General features: G+C 45.1%; 1 protein-coding gene across 1 annotated transcript; it reads right to left on the bottom strand.

Annotated features, from left to right (window-relative positions):
* Positions 1-2,623: 2,623 nt before the first annotated feature.
* On the bottom strand, positions 2,624-10,008 carry BANF2 (BANF family member 2; the record flags this gene model as incomplete). The annotated part of the gene is made up of 2 exons (XM_079785137.1): positions 2,624-2,770; positions 9,883-10,008. The coding sequence occupies 2 exons, from the start codon at positions 10,006-10,008 to the stop codon at positions 2,624-2,626; spliced, it is 273 nt and encodes a 90-aa protein (XP_079641263.1).
* Positions 10,009-16,629: the final 6,621 nt, after the last annotated feature.

The raw sequence follows: 16,629 nt of genomic DNA on the forward strand, positions 1-16,629 counted from the left end.
TACACTGGCTTCTGGAGTTCCTGGCAGCACTGAGGTCCAGTTGCCCACAGTGATAATAGTGATGACACACTTTTATTGGCTGCTTTGCCCTCCCAGCCACATTCCTCCCTCCCCTACCAGCATTCCTGGGAACACTCCTGAATAAGCTATGATCCCTCAGACCATGTCTCAGGGTTTGCTTCAGGGTGGGAGGCTCAAACTAAGATACACCTCCTAACAACTTTGCCCTCTCTTTTCCTAATGGCCTCTTATTAAGTTGTAAGCTCCTTGAAGCTAGAGGAAGTCATACTTCTCTTGCTGTTTTCCATAGCACCTCATCCTACTCAGAACCTTAGACACCCCATAAATTCTAATCAAAATCATTTATTGATTCATGAATATTTCCAGACTACAGATATTGAGCCAAGAGTCAACATCTGGTCCCCCTTCCTTGCAGACAGCTCAGCTCCTGTTTATGATGCTGGGCAAATCCGTGACAATTTAAATATTCTCAGGCACCAACTCTTTCCCAAATCATTGAAACAGCTGCCCTGCCGAGTAGAAGATGAGCCTTAGACTGAGTGGAGGGCACAATGCAAGCCCACTCCTCCTGAGTGTCCTTGAAAATGCTTTTGAGGCTCCATGGGCTAATGTAACCCTAACAAGATCCTAATAAAAATCTGAAATAATGATTTTCATTAGTTGTCCTTTTCTAATCACCCATTAAAGAGTGTGTCCCTTTCCCTAGCTGATTTGGCTCAGTGGATAGAGCATCAGCCTGCAGACTGAAGGGTCCCGGATTCAATTCCAGTCAAGGGCATATGACCAGGTTGTGGGCTTGATCTCCAGTAGGAGGCATGCAGGAGGCAGCCGATCAATGATTCTCTCTCATCATCGATGTTTCTATCTCTCTCTCTCCATTCCTCTCTGAAATCAATAAAAATATATATATTTTTAAAAAAGAGTGTGTCCCTACTAGTCATACAGCGTTCAGTACTTGCACGTGGGACAGAACTAGATTGGAGAAGCTGATAGCTGGGCTCTCTTCCAACTCGCAGCTGTGAATTCTCTCCTGAGTGCCACATGATGACCAAGCTCTGAGGAGGCCCGGCTCCAGGAGATTTGAAAACAGGGACAGTGTTCCTGCTATGCATCATAGTCCTAACATATACTATTTCAGTTCATTCACCTTGCAAGGCAGGGTAATTGCCTTATTGCCCCCCCCCCCCCCCTTTACAGGTGAGGAAACTGAGGCTTAGCAGTGTTGAGTAACTCATCCAGGATAACGAGGCATTGGCTGTAGCTCTTCTCTTGGTGTTAACAGAGGCACAGTAGAGCAAGGGGAAATGTGCCTCAGAACTGGCACACTGTCATTTCAGTCTTGTAACACTGGCCAAGTCTACATCTGGGGACTGGGAGTTACTCTGCCTCTAGTGGGAGGAACTGCAAAATCTTACCACAAAGGTGGGGCATACTGGGAGAATTGAAGAACTGGAGCAATAACTTTATCTACGAAGAAGACAAAAATGGACACAAGGGAGTGAATAGCTGAAGGGAAACATTCCCAGTGTCTGTGAGGGAGATTTTGGGGAGCCAGGTATGTGAAAATAGAGTGAGGGACAAAGCTACTTCCCTCTCTCCTTTCCCTACAGCCAATCAGTCAGTCTTAGAAAAGGAGTGACTTCCAATCCCATGATGATTTTAGTGGAGAATTACTCTGTGCAGGAGGGAGCAGGGGAAAGGCTCTGGATGGTCAGAACCTGAGCTCTCAGTAGATAGAGCTATTCAAATCTTTGGGCCAACCAGTTGGCTCACCTGGAATCCTTCTCTTTGGCCTCTTTTTGGGGGAGAGCTAAAGAAGCAAAGCTAGAGAGTTAAAAAGACCCTAATAGAAATATCCCAGTCATATTATAAACTTAGAAAATATAACAGCCATGAGGCATTCAGGGAAAAAATAATGACCTTAATTGAGTATTGGTGTCATGATATACTTCCACTTTTTCTGAGTTCAGAAGAATCCTTGCCCCTTTGGAGTTAGGTATGACCATGTGACTTGGTCAATGAAATAAAAACATAAGTGGAGGGATCATTTTGGGCAGAGGCTTTGAAAGACAGTATGTAATTCACCATGGCTCCCTCCCACGGAATGGTACTCATGCAAACACACACTGAGAGAGAATCTCCATCAATTTAAATCCCAGAGTTACTACAACAGACAGCGCTCACATGATGACAGGTACTGAACATGAAGATGAGACAGAAATCAACCTATTGGCTAATTCCTGACCCTCAGGAACTATGTGAGATAAACTTATTATTTCAGCTACTATATTTAGGGCTTATTTGTTATGCAGCAATAGATAACTAATACACTGACAAAATGCAATTCCCATTTTTAAGCAATATTGTTCATTCTTTTATATAAAATATATGCTGAGGTATTTGTCAGGTTGTAAGGGGAATGATAGTCACTTCTAGGTTGTGGTCTTTGGGACATTTTCTTGTGTTTTTCCTTTTTTATATTCGTGAATCACTTTTTGTAACAAGCATGTATCATTAAAGCTAAAAGCAAAAATAACGACTCTGAGCCTGGGCCTAGGTACAGAACGTGTCATTACGCAGGCGGCTGAGCAAGGGGGTGTGTTCATAGGAAGCAGGAGCACCACTCCTTCAGGCAGTTAGTGCTCTCCTGGGCCTCACACTCCGTGGCACCACAGCAACAGATGAGCCACCTCTGAAACTCCATTTCGTTCTTGTGCATCAGAAGAAACTGCCCCAGGAGGGTGTAGGCCTGTGGAGAGGGGATGGGGCAGGGAGGAAAACGGGAAAGGTTATAATAAACTTGATCAGATGTGCTCTCCCTCCTCCAGCACGAGGGCCCATGTGAAAATCAAAGGAAGGGCAGGTCATATTTGAGGGAGACTGGCAGTCCCCGAAACCCCGAGTGGGCGATGGGGATTTGGGGACAGGCCCTTGGTGAGATGTAAGGCCAAGTTAAATGTCCATCCCTCGGGACAGGGTTGGAGGCTGTCCGTTCTGGGATGAACCAGAGCCTGTCCTTCTCAGCTTCATGAATCATGAGCATATGAATCACCTGGAATCTTGTTAAAAGGCAGGTTCTGTCTCAGTAAGTCTGGGGTGGGAACTGAGAGCCTGCATTTCTAACACTCCTGGCTGATGGTTGTCCAAGGACAACATTTTGAGTAGCAAGAGCCTAGCATACCTCTGATGCTCTCTTTTGGCCTCTGAGCTCATATTTCTCTCCTACACACACACACACACACACACACACACACACACACACACACACGGTGTTAGAGATGCTCTTCACTATGCTCCTTTCTCAATTATTCTAGCAAAGGGTTTCTAGCCATTGGCACTGTTGATATATTAGATAAGTGTGTGTTGGAGGGGTGTCCAGTGCAGTGTCCCTGGCCTCCACCAACTAGATGCCAGGAGCACACACCCATTCCCCTGAATTGTGACACTCGTAACCATCTCTAGACATTACCAAGTGTCCCTTTGGGGGAAAATATCTCCCTAGATTTAGAGCCACTACACATGGAACTAGCAGCTGAAGGGCATCTTAGCACATATTTGCTTCTGCGTGAGAACCCACGGAACCTGGGCCTCAGTTTCTGCATCTTTGAAGGCACATAGTAGTCCCTGCCCTATCCTGCAAATGGAATTAAGTGAGTTCAATGTGAGAGCATTCTAATAGTGTAAATTCCTTTTTCCTGCTGGAGGCACAGCCCTGTGGGTGGAGTAGAAGGCATAAAACACACCCATCTTTCCCTTCTGAAGAGTCTCTGAGGATGAAAAACACATGTGAAATAAAGATTCCAGGATTCCTAGTCTATGCTATTCTTAGTTTTCTGACTACTTTCCCCCCCACAATGTTTCATTTATTTATTTCCCATTTTAATCACACTCTGACTGATGAGGAGCAAGGAGCACGTGGAGAGAGGGGCATCCAAGACCGTATGACCACCCTGGCCAATTTTGGTCAGTGGTTGGAACATCGACCTGCAGACCAAAGGGTCATTTCTCTCTCTCTTTCTCTCCCTGCCCCGCCCCCCCCCCTTTCACTCTGTCAGAAAATCAATGGAAAAAAATATCCTTGGGTGAGGGTAAAAAAAGAAAAAGAAAGATATGACCACAGATTGGCCCAGACCCCAAACAGGGAAGCCTGGAGATTTGAAGACATGTCAAGTGCCCACCTCTCGGAGTGGCTTGGGGGCTCTCCAGCCTGGAATGGATGAAACCAGTGTCCACCCCTCGAGTTCTGGGATATCTCCAGGAAAACCCCTGGCCTCTGTTTACAGTTCCATAAAGCAAAGCCAACTTCATCTTGACCAAAGGAAACATATTTTTAAAAAGAAAATAAATAAAAGCTGAATCCCAGTCATAAAACATACCCAAGCATCAGAGTTTGGGCTTTTTACTTTGAGTCAGGTCCAGTTGTTGAAAAGAGAAAAGGCCAAGATTTTATGGACATTTAAAACTGCTATTTGATATCATCCTAAAAAGCAGTATAGATGCTTAGAATGATATCATTTTACTTTATAAGGATTCTTGAATGTTCAGTGGTAGATTTTACTGAGATGTTTTTAATTGAACATTTTAAAAAATTTATTGAATTTAGTTAGTTGAGCCAATTGCTGCAGTAGGTGTGGGAGGTGCAGACGTGAATATAACAGGATCAAGAAACACAGAGTTTTGGAGAAACCAAGATGGCGGCATAGGTAAACACCTAAACTGCTCCCTCGCACAGCAATTTCAAAACTACAACTAAAAGACAAAACGGACATCATCCAGAACCATAGGAAGGCTGGCTGAGTGGAAATTCTACAACTAGAAGGAAAGAGAAAAGCACACTGGGACTTACAGGAGCTGTGGAAGGCAGAGGTATGGAGGCGCATGTGTGAAGAGGGCTGGCAACTGAGTATGCGGCTGGCTTTCTCAATCGGGAGGGAGGCAAAAGCTCCCGACTGCTCTGAACTCCAGTTCTGGGCAAGACTCTGGGGACCCAGACTCATACAGGGAGAAACTGGACAGTCTGGCAGTGGGAGAAACTCGAGGGCGGCTTTCTCTCAGAGGTGCTTGCAGCGATTACCACGGGACACTGAGAACCAGAGGCCTCTTAAGGCAGGGCTGACAGGAAGCCATCATTGTTTGCTCCGCCCTGAAATCCCACCCCACGAAGCCATTTCTGATTGCTCCGCCCTGAGACTCAGCCTGATCCAAGCTGAGCGCAGAGGTTTTTGCATATGAATGGCCTGGTCCTTTGAATTTTAAACTTACCTAAAAAACTACAGTTGAGTCAGTGAGACCCAGAATATCCAAAAGACGGCCCAAGGCTCCACAGCAGCTTGCATTGATTCACAGATGGGCCTCATCTGGGCACTCCAAAACCCACACAAAGAAGAGGAATCTGCAGATCTCTCCATAGCTCCTGCTGGGTGGCCTCAGGCAGAGGCTAAATTAGCACCTCCTTGGAGATCCAAGAGCCAGTAAACCCAGGGGTCAGAGTGGGACCATCCAGATTACAACTCCTCAGATCCATAAGGGACACACTCAGAGGGCAGACTCAGTGAGCACCAAAGCCCCATTGAAGCAAGTCTTGTCTCATAAGGGTGTCTCCAGCACAGAAGTTCTCCCATCGTAGACACAGCTGATCCTCACAGCCAATTGGCCTGGAGGTCAATTCCTCCCAGTGATACCAACAACAATCAAGGCTTAACCACAACAAGACTGTGCACACAGCCCACAAAAGGGTGCACCAAGAGGGTCCACCTCAGATAATTGGGGAGGCTGAGCCACTGGGCCCTATAGGACACCTAGCACACAAAGGCATGCTATCAACACAGGGAAGCAGCCAAAATGAGGAGACAAAGAAACAGGTCACAAATGAAAGAAATGGAGGAAAGCAAACTGCTGGATATAGAGTTCAAAACCACAGTTATAAGGTTACTCAAGAATCTTCTAGAAACTGCCAATAAATTTAGTGAGACCCTCGAGGATATGAAAAAGGACCAACTAGAAATTAAGCAAACACTGACTGAAATAAAGAATCATATACAGAGATCCAACAGCAGACTAGAGGATCGCAAGAATCAAGTCAAAGATTTGAAATATGAAGAAGCAAAAAACACCCAACTGGAAAAGCAAGAAGAAAAAAGAATCCAAAAATATGAAGGTAGTGTAAGAAGCCTCTGGGACAACTTCAAGTGTATCAATATCCGAATTATGGGGGTGCCAGAAGAAGACAGAGAGCAAGATACTGAAAACCTATTTGAAGAAATAATGACAGAAAACTTCCCCCACCTGGTGAAAGAAATAGACTTACATGTCCAGGAAGCACAGAGAACCCCAAACAAAAGGAATCCAAAGAGGACCACACCAAGACACATCATAATTAAAATGCCAAGAGCAAAAGACAAAGAGAGAATATTAAAAGCAGCAAGAGAAAAAACAGTTAGTTACCTATAAGGGAGCACCCATACCATTGTCAGCTGATTTCTCAACAGAAACTATGCAGGCCAGAAGGGAGTGTCAAGAAATATTCAAAGTGATGAATAGCAAGAACCTACAACCAAGATTACTCTACCCAGCAAAGCTATCATTCAGAATTAAAGGTCAGATAAAGAGCTTCACAGATAAGAAAAAAGCTAAAGGAGTTCATCACCACCAAACCAGTATTATATGAAATGCTGAAAGGTATTCTTTAAGTAGAGGAAGAAGAAAAAGGTAAAGATAAAAATTATGAACAACAAATACATATCTATCAACAAGTGAATCTAAAAATCAAGTGAATAAAAAATCTGATGAAGAGAATAAACTGGTGAATATAATAGAATCAGGGGCATAGAAAGGGAGTGGACTGACAATTCTCAGGGGGAAAGGAGTGTGGGGGGTGCGGGAAGAGACTGGACAAAAATCCGTACACCTATGGATGAGGACAGTGGGGGGGCGGTAAGGGCAGAGGGTGGGGTGGGAACCGGGTGGAAGGGAGCTATGGGGGGGGGGGGGGCGGGGAAGAGGAACAATTGTAAGAATCTGAACAATAAAGATTTATTTAAAAAAAAAAGAAAAGAAACAGAGTTTTGTCCAAGGAGAGGGAACCTTGATGATGATGATGATGATGATAGTAAGTGGCATTTTTGAGTACCTTTGGTGGGCTCCAGGCCCATGGCACATGTTAATTCCTCTGATCCCCCATGTGCCCCAGCCCATTCTCCAGATAGAGTCACTAAGAATTGAAAGGTTCAGACTCCTGTTTTCCTCAGCCCCATATTTGCACACCCCAACTGTCCACAGTCTGGCCTGGCATCTATGGAGTCCTCTGCCATTTTGAAGGCCTCGCTGCTAGCATCCACTGGGCTGGTAATCGGAGCTGCCATATCCCCAGAAGGCTCAGCAGCCAGAAAGCCAGGGAATGCATGGTACGCAGGGCCGGAGGCAAACTTTCCAGGAATGCTGCAGGAAGAAGGGCCTCGTCTTACAGCCTCCAGAGCCAAGTTGCAACCTGACGCTCCCTTCTCCATTTTCTCTCTTGTTCCACCCTGCTACCTTCCATCAGTGGGAAGGGAGAGTTAGCTTGCTCCACCCTGCTCCCAAGGGAAGCCAGAGTCATGCACTCCTATCATGCTCCTGCCAGAAGCCCGCTCAGTTTCTCTCCTGGCTCCAGCAAGTCAGGCCCTAACCCTGGAGAAGAGAAACTGCCCTACTCCCTCCTTGGCCAAAGTTCAGGAAAATCTGGCCTTAGGAATGATGACGTAGAGACAGAAATCCTGAGTAGACAGCCCCACACTTCTATGACCTGGACAGTGGCCACCTCAAAGCCAGGGATGTTCATTCTTTCCTGTGACAGCCATGACCACATGGCAGGATGGTGGCCCACAGGCACACTTCCCCGCAACTCCAAATCTGAACAGTGAGCAGGTCTGGACCCCCCCCTCCAGTTTGCTAATTTCTTGCTAAACAGTAGTGATATTTGTGTCTGCACTGGGGTTGGGTTCCCTTGTGTGTGACCCAGGCATTCACAGGGGGCCCTGGGTTCCAGTGCTTTGTTGTCTTGGGAGAGTGCTCATGGCTCAGGGCTAAGGGCAGCCTCATGGTCTGCATCCCAGCAGGTCCTCAGGAAGGGTGCAGAAAGAACCAGCACCCACAAAACAAGGCCAAGAAAGCTGTCATCACTGCAACCAGACTGAGTAGCAAGTTCTTGGATGCCTGAGAATTTCTCAGTCATCCATTCCCTTGTCTTAAACGTCCCTATCACCCACCTACAATTCTCATTAAAAAACACAGTGAAGCTGGAAAAGGAAAAACTATGGGGATAGAAAACAAACAAGTCAGTGGTGGCCAGGAACTGAGGGTGGGGACTATGAAGATCATGGGGCACATTTCTGAGTGACAGAATTGTTTTATGTCTTGACTGTGGTAGTAGCTGCTACATGAGTGCATGCACCTGTCAAAACTTGCAGAACTGAGTACTAAAAAGGTGACATTTACTATATGTAAATAAAATTATTATTTTTTAAATGGCGAATATGGCTGACCAACAACAAAACCTCACAATTATGGAAACACTACATAAATGGTGGTAGTAGCCAGAATCCTGGTTACACCTGGGAGGGAGGGATGGCGTTGATCTGCAAGAGGCACAAGAGAACCATCTGGAATTCTGGAGGCATCTGACCACTGGATCCAGGTAATGGGTCCATGGATATATAAATATCTGTCAAAAAAATTCATTGAGCTGAACTCTGCACATCAATGTAAATATGCTACACCACAATAGAAAAGTAAGAGGGACAATAATTTATTTCTTAAAAGAACGTTTAATTTAAAATGTCTCTCCTAGTCAGACTTGCCTACTCTATTACATGCTGGGGAGTGGTGCTATCTCCTTTATCTGAGAGGGAAGAGTCAAATGTACCTCAGTGGTGAAAGCTCCAACTTCCTAACTATACCACCTATTGGATACTAAATTGGCTGCTAGCTTGGGGTGTTAGAGTATTTAACATCTGGTGCAAAGCAGCGTGCCCATCAGAAAACCACAGGCCCCGTAGTTCAGACAACCTCCTAGAAACAGCTGCACACGGTGCGGGTGCGAACCAAACTGCTTGTCTGCCATGCACGCAGCAGTTCCCAGCCTCCTTGGGTGTCTCTGCACTGTCCTGCCTGGTGGTGGAGACTGATGTTGAAAACTGAAGGGAGTAAGCAGCACTTCAGTTTGTTGGAGGTGCCTCGCGTGACAGAGCGTGCAAGGTTCTGTGTGAATCCCTGCCCACCTCTGTGTGTGCTCACTTTCTTTTCTGTCCTAAAGTTCCAAGCAGCCTTATAATAGCACCATAGAAACGATTACTAGTATATAGACAAGAATGCTCAGATTCCATCAGCTATCCCTAAGGCCATTCTTGGGTTGTGAGTGACATCTTTGAACAACTCACATCCTCTTACTCTGGTGTAGACCCTAGGCTGCTGTTACTCCACCTGCCATCACGAGGCTGGTGCCCTGATGGAGCAAGGGAGACCCCACAGGTCTCTTCAGGGATGTGGGGAGTGCATCCAAACCACACATCCTAACAGTTCAGCCTCAGACTTGGGCGGCTGGCTCACTTCTGTGGACCCCCTGGGTGTTTGAACACCAAATGAATCATGCCTGGCTCAGCTGCTCTGAGCCAAAGAGATTCAATTTTCCCATCGTTCACTGGTCCTTGAGGCTACTCAAGCATGTGGGTGGGGTCTGTAGCACAAAAGCATGTGGTGCCCTGCCAAGTGGCAGCTTTGCTCTCTCGTGGCCACTTATAGGCACATGTGGCAGTGGCTGCCACCTGGCAAGACTAAGGGAAGAGAAGTTGGGGAGAGAAGTTGGAGAAATAAGGAAAAAGGAATTACCTTGTTGAAACCTTTGGTGACCAAATTGATTGCAAGTTCATGGCTGATCCCATCTACACAGACAACATCCTTTTCTCCAATGGGTTCAGAGAGGAAAGCTCTCAACCTGGGAGACATGTGATTCATTCTCTGCAACAGCAGTGAAGGAAAGCAGTTAAGAAGTGGCTGGCTGCTCACAGTGTGAGTGGACATTGGGGAACTCCCTTAGCTTACCAAGAGACAGGGAGGGACAGATGGCAGGTTACCTTTCACCTTCCAAATTTATTGGGGCTTTTAGATGTCAGGTGCCATGCCCAGCACTGAAGGCCTTTGCACATCCATTTCCACCTGGATGGACTAGGTGTTAATGATGGCCGCAGATGAGTCCAATAAGACCCCACAAAAAGGATGTGCTTGAAACTAAGACCTGCTTAAATGCTTAAACAAACATCACTTCTCTTAGCTAATTATCCGACCTTCTCAATCACCCAACGCTCTGTCATACTTTTATTTTATGGAGCATTTATCACTCTCTACAATTGTTGGTTGTTTGGTTGCAAGTAACAGAAAACTCTTAAGCTGGATCAAATATTAAAGAAGACAATATAAGGTCACAGCTCCATTTCTCTGATTCTTCCCATTTTTCCTCTTTGTGTTTGCTTCAGTTGTGGTTGTTTCCCCTCATGTGGTGAAATGGCTGCTCCAGGACTTATATTCCCCAACAGTGGCACCCCAAAAAGAAAGAGGAGTTCCAAGCAGAGCCTCATTTAGTCTTGAAGGTCTGCATGGAGTCACTGTGTAAGCTTAGTGACAGCTCTATGCCCCAGTCCTCAGCCTGGGAGTGGAACTGGCTTTCTCTAAGCCATGTGTAAGCTATGAGTTCAAGCATAGTTACCTGAAGAAAATCAGGATTATTATTCAGAGTTGGGGAGATGGGTGTTAGAGCAGTAACTATAACATTCCACTATGGTCCACCCTTTTGATGAACTAACATTCATATACTCTCCTTCCTTTACATAATCATCAGAAATACTCACGCTTTCCCCCACCCTTTCAATTCAAGTTCATTATTTTCTGGAAGATGCATCATATCATAGCATCATGTATGAATGTAGCTACTCATGGAATGGTAACATATGAATTAAATTCTGAAGTTCACCACCATCAGCCTAGCCAGCTGGGCCACGAAAAACCCAAGATACCTGCATTAAGCATATCCAGAATGGGAATTCTCCGTTTGGAGAAGGGGAGAATGGGAAACACATTCGGTTGTCATTGGTCAATAGTACATACAATGTTGAGGCAATAATGAGGATTCCTTGTCCTGATGGTAAAGCACGTTCCTAAGTCAGACAAGATAGCAGCTCCCAGTTCTGGGTTTGAGAGTATCTCCTCCGTCTACTGCCTTGTTAACATTGAGTGGGTATGAGGTTGATGCCTTCCAAGGAGAATCATAGTTTTAACACCCAATTTCTTGTAGGTAAAAGTTCAGAGATTGGCCACTTTCTTTGACAATTTAGCTCCCCTAAGAATTTAATGGGTTTCTTCTATCTAAGTTCATGGGCTGATAGTTCTAGCTGAGATACTGACCTCAGTATCTTTCATCTGGCAGCTGGCCTCTGTGTCTTGCTCACTGCCCCGCTCCTCAGATCCTCAGATGAGTGGCATATTCCTTCATCTCTGAAGTGGGGAACTACCCAAATTTGTTCCTTGCCTCCAGCTGTATCCCAACGGCATCTTCACAATAAGTCAATTATCCCCTTTCTCGAGCTTGACGTCCTTAAGATGCTCGGAAGAGATGTGGTAACTGGAGCAATGTTCTTCTGGGGCCCCAGTTTTTTCCTTTTGATAAGTCACCCAACTTGATGTCTATATTCTAACTTTAACCAGAAAAATCAGCTTTCCAATCGAGCAGGACTTGCTCATTAACGTCCAGTCACTTTCCATTGCAGACAACAGGCAGAAAGACCCTCTCTTAGCAAAGTTGTATTTTCTTCTCTCTCCACTCTCAAATAGGCCACCTTCCCCCTAAATATGTCTTCTAGGACCTTAATGAAGATTACTGGAGGTAGTAAACATCCTGAATATTTCCAGATCTCTAAGTGCCGTGTCTCATACTCCCTCTCCCCCAATTCCAGCCATTTTGCTAAACCAGGATCTCCATCTTCTTAGTTGGAGTAAAGACATCCTTGCTGCTCTCTACATGAACATCTCTTCTCAGCCAACCTACACTTAAGGTTTGCTCATTGTCACATCCTCTTAGTTTATGATACAAGCAACAGAAAATCCACTTCAAACTAGCTTACACAGTAGGCGGCTTTATTAGCATAAGCTACCCAAAAGTCCAAAGGCGAATCACATGAAATTTGATCAAGACTCCAACTTGATTTCCCTGCAACACTGTTGACTCAACCTTTCTTTACATATTGGCTCAATCCTCAGCTTGACTCTTCATGGAAATAATAGGGCTGCAGCAGGGCCTGTTATGTTTGTTTTTCCTTTCTTTAAAAATAAGTTTTTATTGATTTCAGAGAGATGAAGGGAAAGATATAGAAACATCAATGATGCCCTCTGCTCACCCACCCCCTGGGGATTGAGCCCGAAACCAGGGCACATGCCCTGACTGGGAATCAAACTGTGACCTCCTGGTTCCATGGGTTGACGCTCAACCACTGAGCACACCAGCCAGTGAGCCTGTCCCCACCCCCTTCCCAAAGAAAAGCACTGTTTTTGCATAGAAGCTACCAACAAATGCCTTCTTCAGTCCAAACCATCATATGCCAGGCTCTAAAACGTAATCTATGGCCTAATAGAAGTGTCTTACCTCTGGTTCAGAAAGTGAGTATGTTACCTATAAAGCACATAGGCTGTAGGGTGGAGATGGGACACAAAATCAGGGTAGTTGTCATGTTACTGGAGATAGTTACCCTATATCACAATACCGGATGAAGTTAGGAGAGCAACTCAGCATCTACCACATATTCCCCAGTAGATCGTGAGGTTCCAAGGGCCACGACTGCCTCTAATGGCCTTTGCTCCCCACTGAGCCCCAGTCCCAGCAGCAATGATGATATAAATGACTGATGCATCCATTGCCTTCAAATGTCTCTCTTTCACAGTGCTGGTCCCATGCCTGTCTCCACGCTCCCAGTTCTCCTCCGGACCTTTCTGTAAAGTCCAGCTTCCTTTGTAAGCCTTCCTGCCCCCAGATGTTTTGTGACACTTCAGATGAAATTAAACTGGATCTGGCCCTGGTCGGTGTGGTTTAGTTGGTTGGGCATCATCTCACCAAAATATTTTGGGTTCAATTCCTGGTCAAGGCACATGCCCAGGTTTTGGGCTCGATCACCAGTGGGGGCAGCTGATTGATGATGTTTCTCTCTCATTGATGTTTCTCTCTCTCCCTCACCCTTCCTCTCTCTCTAAAAATAAAATTTTAAAAACCTTAAAATAAAAAGCAGCACTGGATCTGAAGGCACTGATTTTGGGAGTCAGGGGGTTCCTAAGGAAAGTGGTCTCAACGTGTTGGCTGATTCTAGGAAAAGAAACATAAGGCAAGAGAGGTTGTCCAGGGTCCCCTCTCTCTGTGGGTCTCAAACACACGAATGTGTGAGCTGCAAATACATTATTATACAAAGGTCATTGATTTCTCTCTCTAGCAGCTAAATATGAAGATTGCTCTTAATTTATGAAAACATGTTAACAGGTGAACTCTGCAACAACCATCACCTTGTGGCCAATGAACCAGGATTGGTGGCTCAGCTCAGGGAGGGCAAGTAAGAGATTGGGATTTCTGAGTAGGAGGAAGAGTGCGAGCATGCTGGCAGGGTTCCCCAACTCTGCTGAGGGAAAATTCCATTCACTATCCATTTTGGTCATCTGTTAAGTTAAACAGCTCGGCCTATTATAAGAATAAATGGAAACTACAACATCGTTATCAGTTTACCAACAGCATCAAAGACAGGTAATTACTAGCAACACCTTGCATTTGTTTGCTTTTCTCACACACCTGATCTCACTTTGATCCTTGGAACACTCTGGAGGCTGGGCAGTGATTTTACCCTGCTAAAGACCCACTAACTAAAAGGTATTTGCAATAATTAGGACACCTTTTTCTGAGAAAGTGGTTCTCAACTATGGTACTCCCGCTAACATTTGGCAATGTGTCTGGGGACACTTTTGGTTGTAACAACTGAGGGAAGGGAAAGTGTGGTTGGGGTCAGGGTTGTTGCCAAACATCTATAATGCACACAAAAGCCCTTACCCCCAAAGAATTATCCGGCCCCCATGTCCATAGTGTCAAGGCTGATAAACCCTTGGCTACAAGTAACAGAAACCTTTATTCAAGCAGTTAAACATTAAGTACATTTCTAATCTCACATAAACAGAAATCCACTGGTGAGGTGGACCCAGGATTCTGTCAGTCAGTGCTCTATGTTATCAAGGACCAGCCTAGCTGCCCCCAGGGCCCCAAGATGCGAACATGGAGACTTTCAAAGGAAGGAGAGGCCATTTCTTCTTGGTGTGCCAAGAGTGTCTTCTGTAGAACTTCCCTTTTGTTCGCCAGAACCAGGCAACACGTCCACCCATAAACTAGTAGTACTGTCCAGGGGAGTGGGACTCCATGGGGTGTGGATGAAGTCAGCCTCATAAGCATGTGGCTGCTCAGAGAATGTAAGCTTCTATAAGAAGTAGGAGAGGAGGAGGTTGATGCTGGGTAGGTAAACAACCTAATGACCATGTCCACTGTGTCTTCTAACCCTGCTCCAATATTCAGTCCATCACAACTAGTGCTTTTCAAAGTTTAATGTGTGCACAGACCACCTGGGGGTTCTTGTGTGGCTCAGTGGTTGAGCATCAACCCGTGAACCAGGAGGTTGCTGGTCGGATTCCTGGTCAGGACACATGCCCAGGTTTGGGCTCGATCCCCAGTGGGGGGTGTGCAGGAGGTAGCTGATCAATGATGTTTCTCTCCCATCAATGTTTCTATCTCTCTATCCCTCTTCCTGCTTCTCTTTATCTCTCTCTCAAAAAAAAGCAGGTTTTGATATAGCAGGCCTGAGATGCTGCATTTCTAACAAGTTTCTGAGAAGATGCCAATGCTGAGAGCCCACTGATCATAGATTGAGTAGCAAGGTGTTACATGATGCCACTCACTCTTTTTATGTTACTTTATATTTAATTGTGTTATTTTATATTTAAAGTACAGCCCTAACCAGTTTGTCTCAGTGGATAGAGCGTTGGCCTGCGGACTGAAGGGTCCCAGGTTCGATTCCGGTCAAGGGCAGGTACCTTGGTTGCGGGCACATACCCAGTATTGCATGTGCAGGAGGCAGCTGATCGATGTTTCTCTCTCATCGATGTTTCTAACTCTCTATCCCTCTCCCTTCCTCTCTGTCAAAAAACCAATAAAATATATTTTAAAAAATAAATAAAATACCCAGAAACAAGGAGGCACGGATCAGACTGTCGGGCCTCCGAGGGAGGGTAGGGGAGGGTGGGGGTAAAGGGGAGAGATCAACCAAAGGACTTGTGTGCAAGCACATGCGCCTAACCAACGGTTGGGGACAACAGGGGGGTGGGAGCATGTGTGGGGAGGGGTGTGGGATGGGAATGGGGGCATGAGGACAAATATGTGATACCTTAATCAATAAAGAAATTAAAAAATTAATTAATTAATTAATTAAATAAATAAAGTACAGTAGTCTCCCCTTATTTGTGGGGAATACATTCCAAGACCCCCAGTGGATGCTTGAAACCGTGGATAGTACCGAATATACTAGTATTACTGCAATTTTCAACTGGTGTGTCACAAGAAATTTTAAATCGTGCAATACCTGACTACTTACCAGGTTTTTTTGTGTTTTTTGTTTTGTTTTTTGGCATCTCTGAATTTCCAGCATCATTGGTACTTTGGGGCCATTATTAAGTAAAATAAGGGTTATTTAAACACAAGCACTGCAGTACCTATCAATGGTCAGTCTGGTAACCAAGAGGGTTACTTAAATGACTAATGGGTGGGTGGGGAGCATGACAGATAGTGTGGAGACACTGGACAAAGGGATGACTCATGTGCCATGTGGGATGGAGCAGGATAGCACAAGATTTCATCACACTACTTAGAACGGTGCACAATTTAAAGGTTAGGAATTGTTTATTTCTGGAATTTTCTGTTTAATATTTTTGGAACCTGGTCAGCTGTGGGTAACAAACTGTGGAAAGCAAGACTGCAGATAAGGGCAGACTACTGTACACATAGCATAAAATTTACCATCTTACCCATTTTTCAGCTTACAGTTCAGAAGTGTTAAGCATATTTACATTGTTGTGCAACAATCTTCAGAACTCTTTTCATCTTGCAAAACTGAGCCTCTGTCCCCATTAAATGACTCTCCATTTTCACCTCCCCCAGCTTCTGGCAACCACCATTCTACTTGCTGTCTCTAGGAAGTTGACTTCTGTAGGTACCTCATATTTGTCCTTTTGTGACTGACTTATTTCACTCAGCCTTTAATGTCCTCAAAAGTCAACCATGTTGCATCATGTGTTAGAATTTTCTTCTTTTTAAAGGAAGTTCACCACATCTTGTTTATCCATTCATCCATCAGTGGACACTTGGGCTGTTTCCAACTTTTGGTTATTGTGAGTAAGGCGGTTATGAACACGGGTGTACAAATATCTCTTCAAGGTCCTGCTTTCAGTTCTTTGGGGTGTATACCCAGAAGTGGGATTTGGGGATCATAAGGTAATTAATTATGTGTTTAATCT

This window comes from Cnephaeus nilssonii (genome assembly GCF_951640355.1).
Source record: "Cnephaeus nilssonii genome assembly, chromosome: 11".
In the NCBI taxonomy this organism is placed as follows: domain Eukaryota; kingdom Metazoa; phylum Chordata; class Mammalia; order Chiroptera; family Vespertilionidae; genus Cnephaeus; species Cnephaeus nilssonii.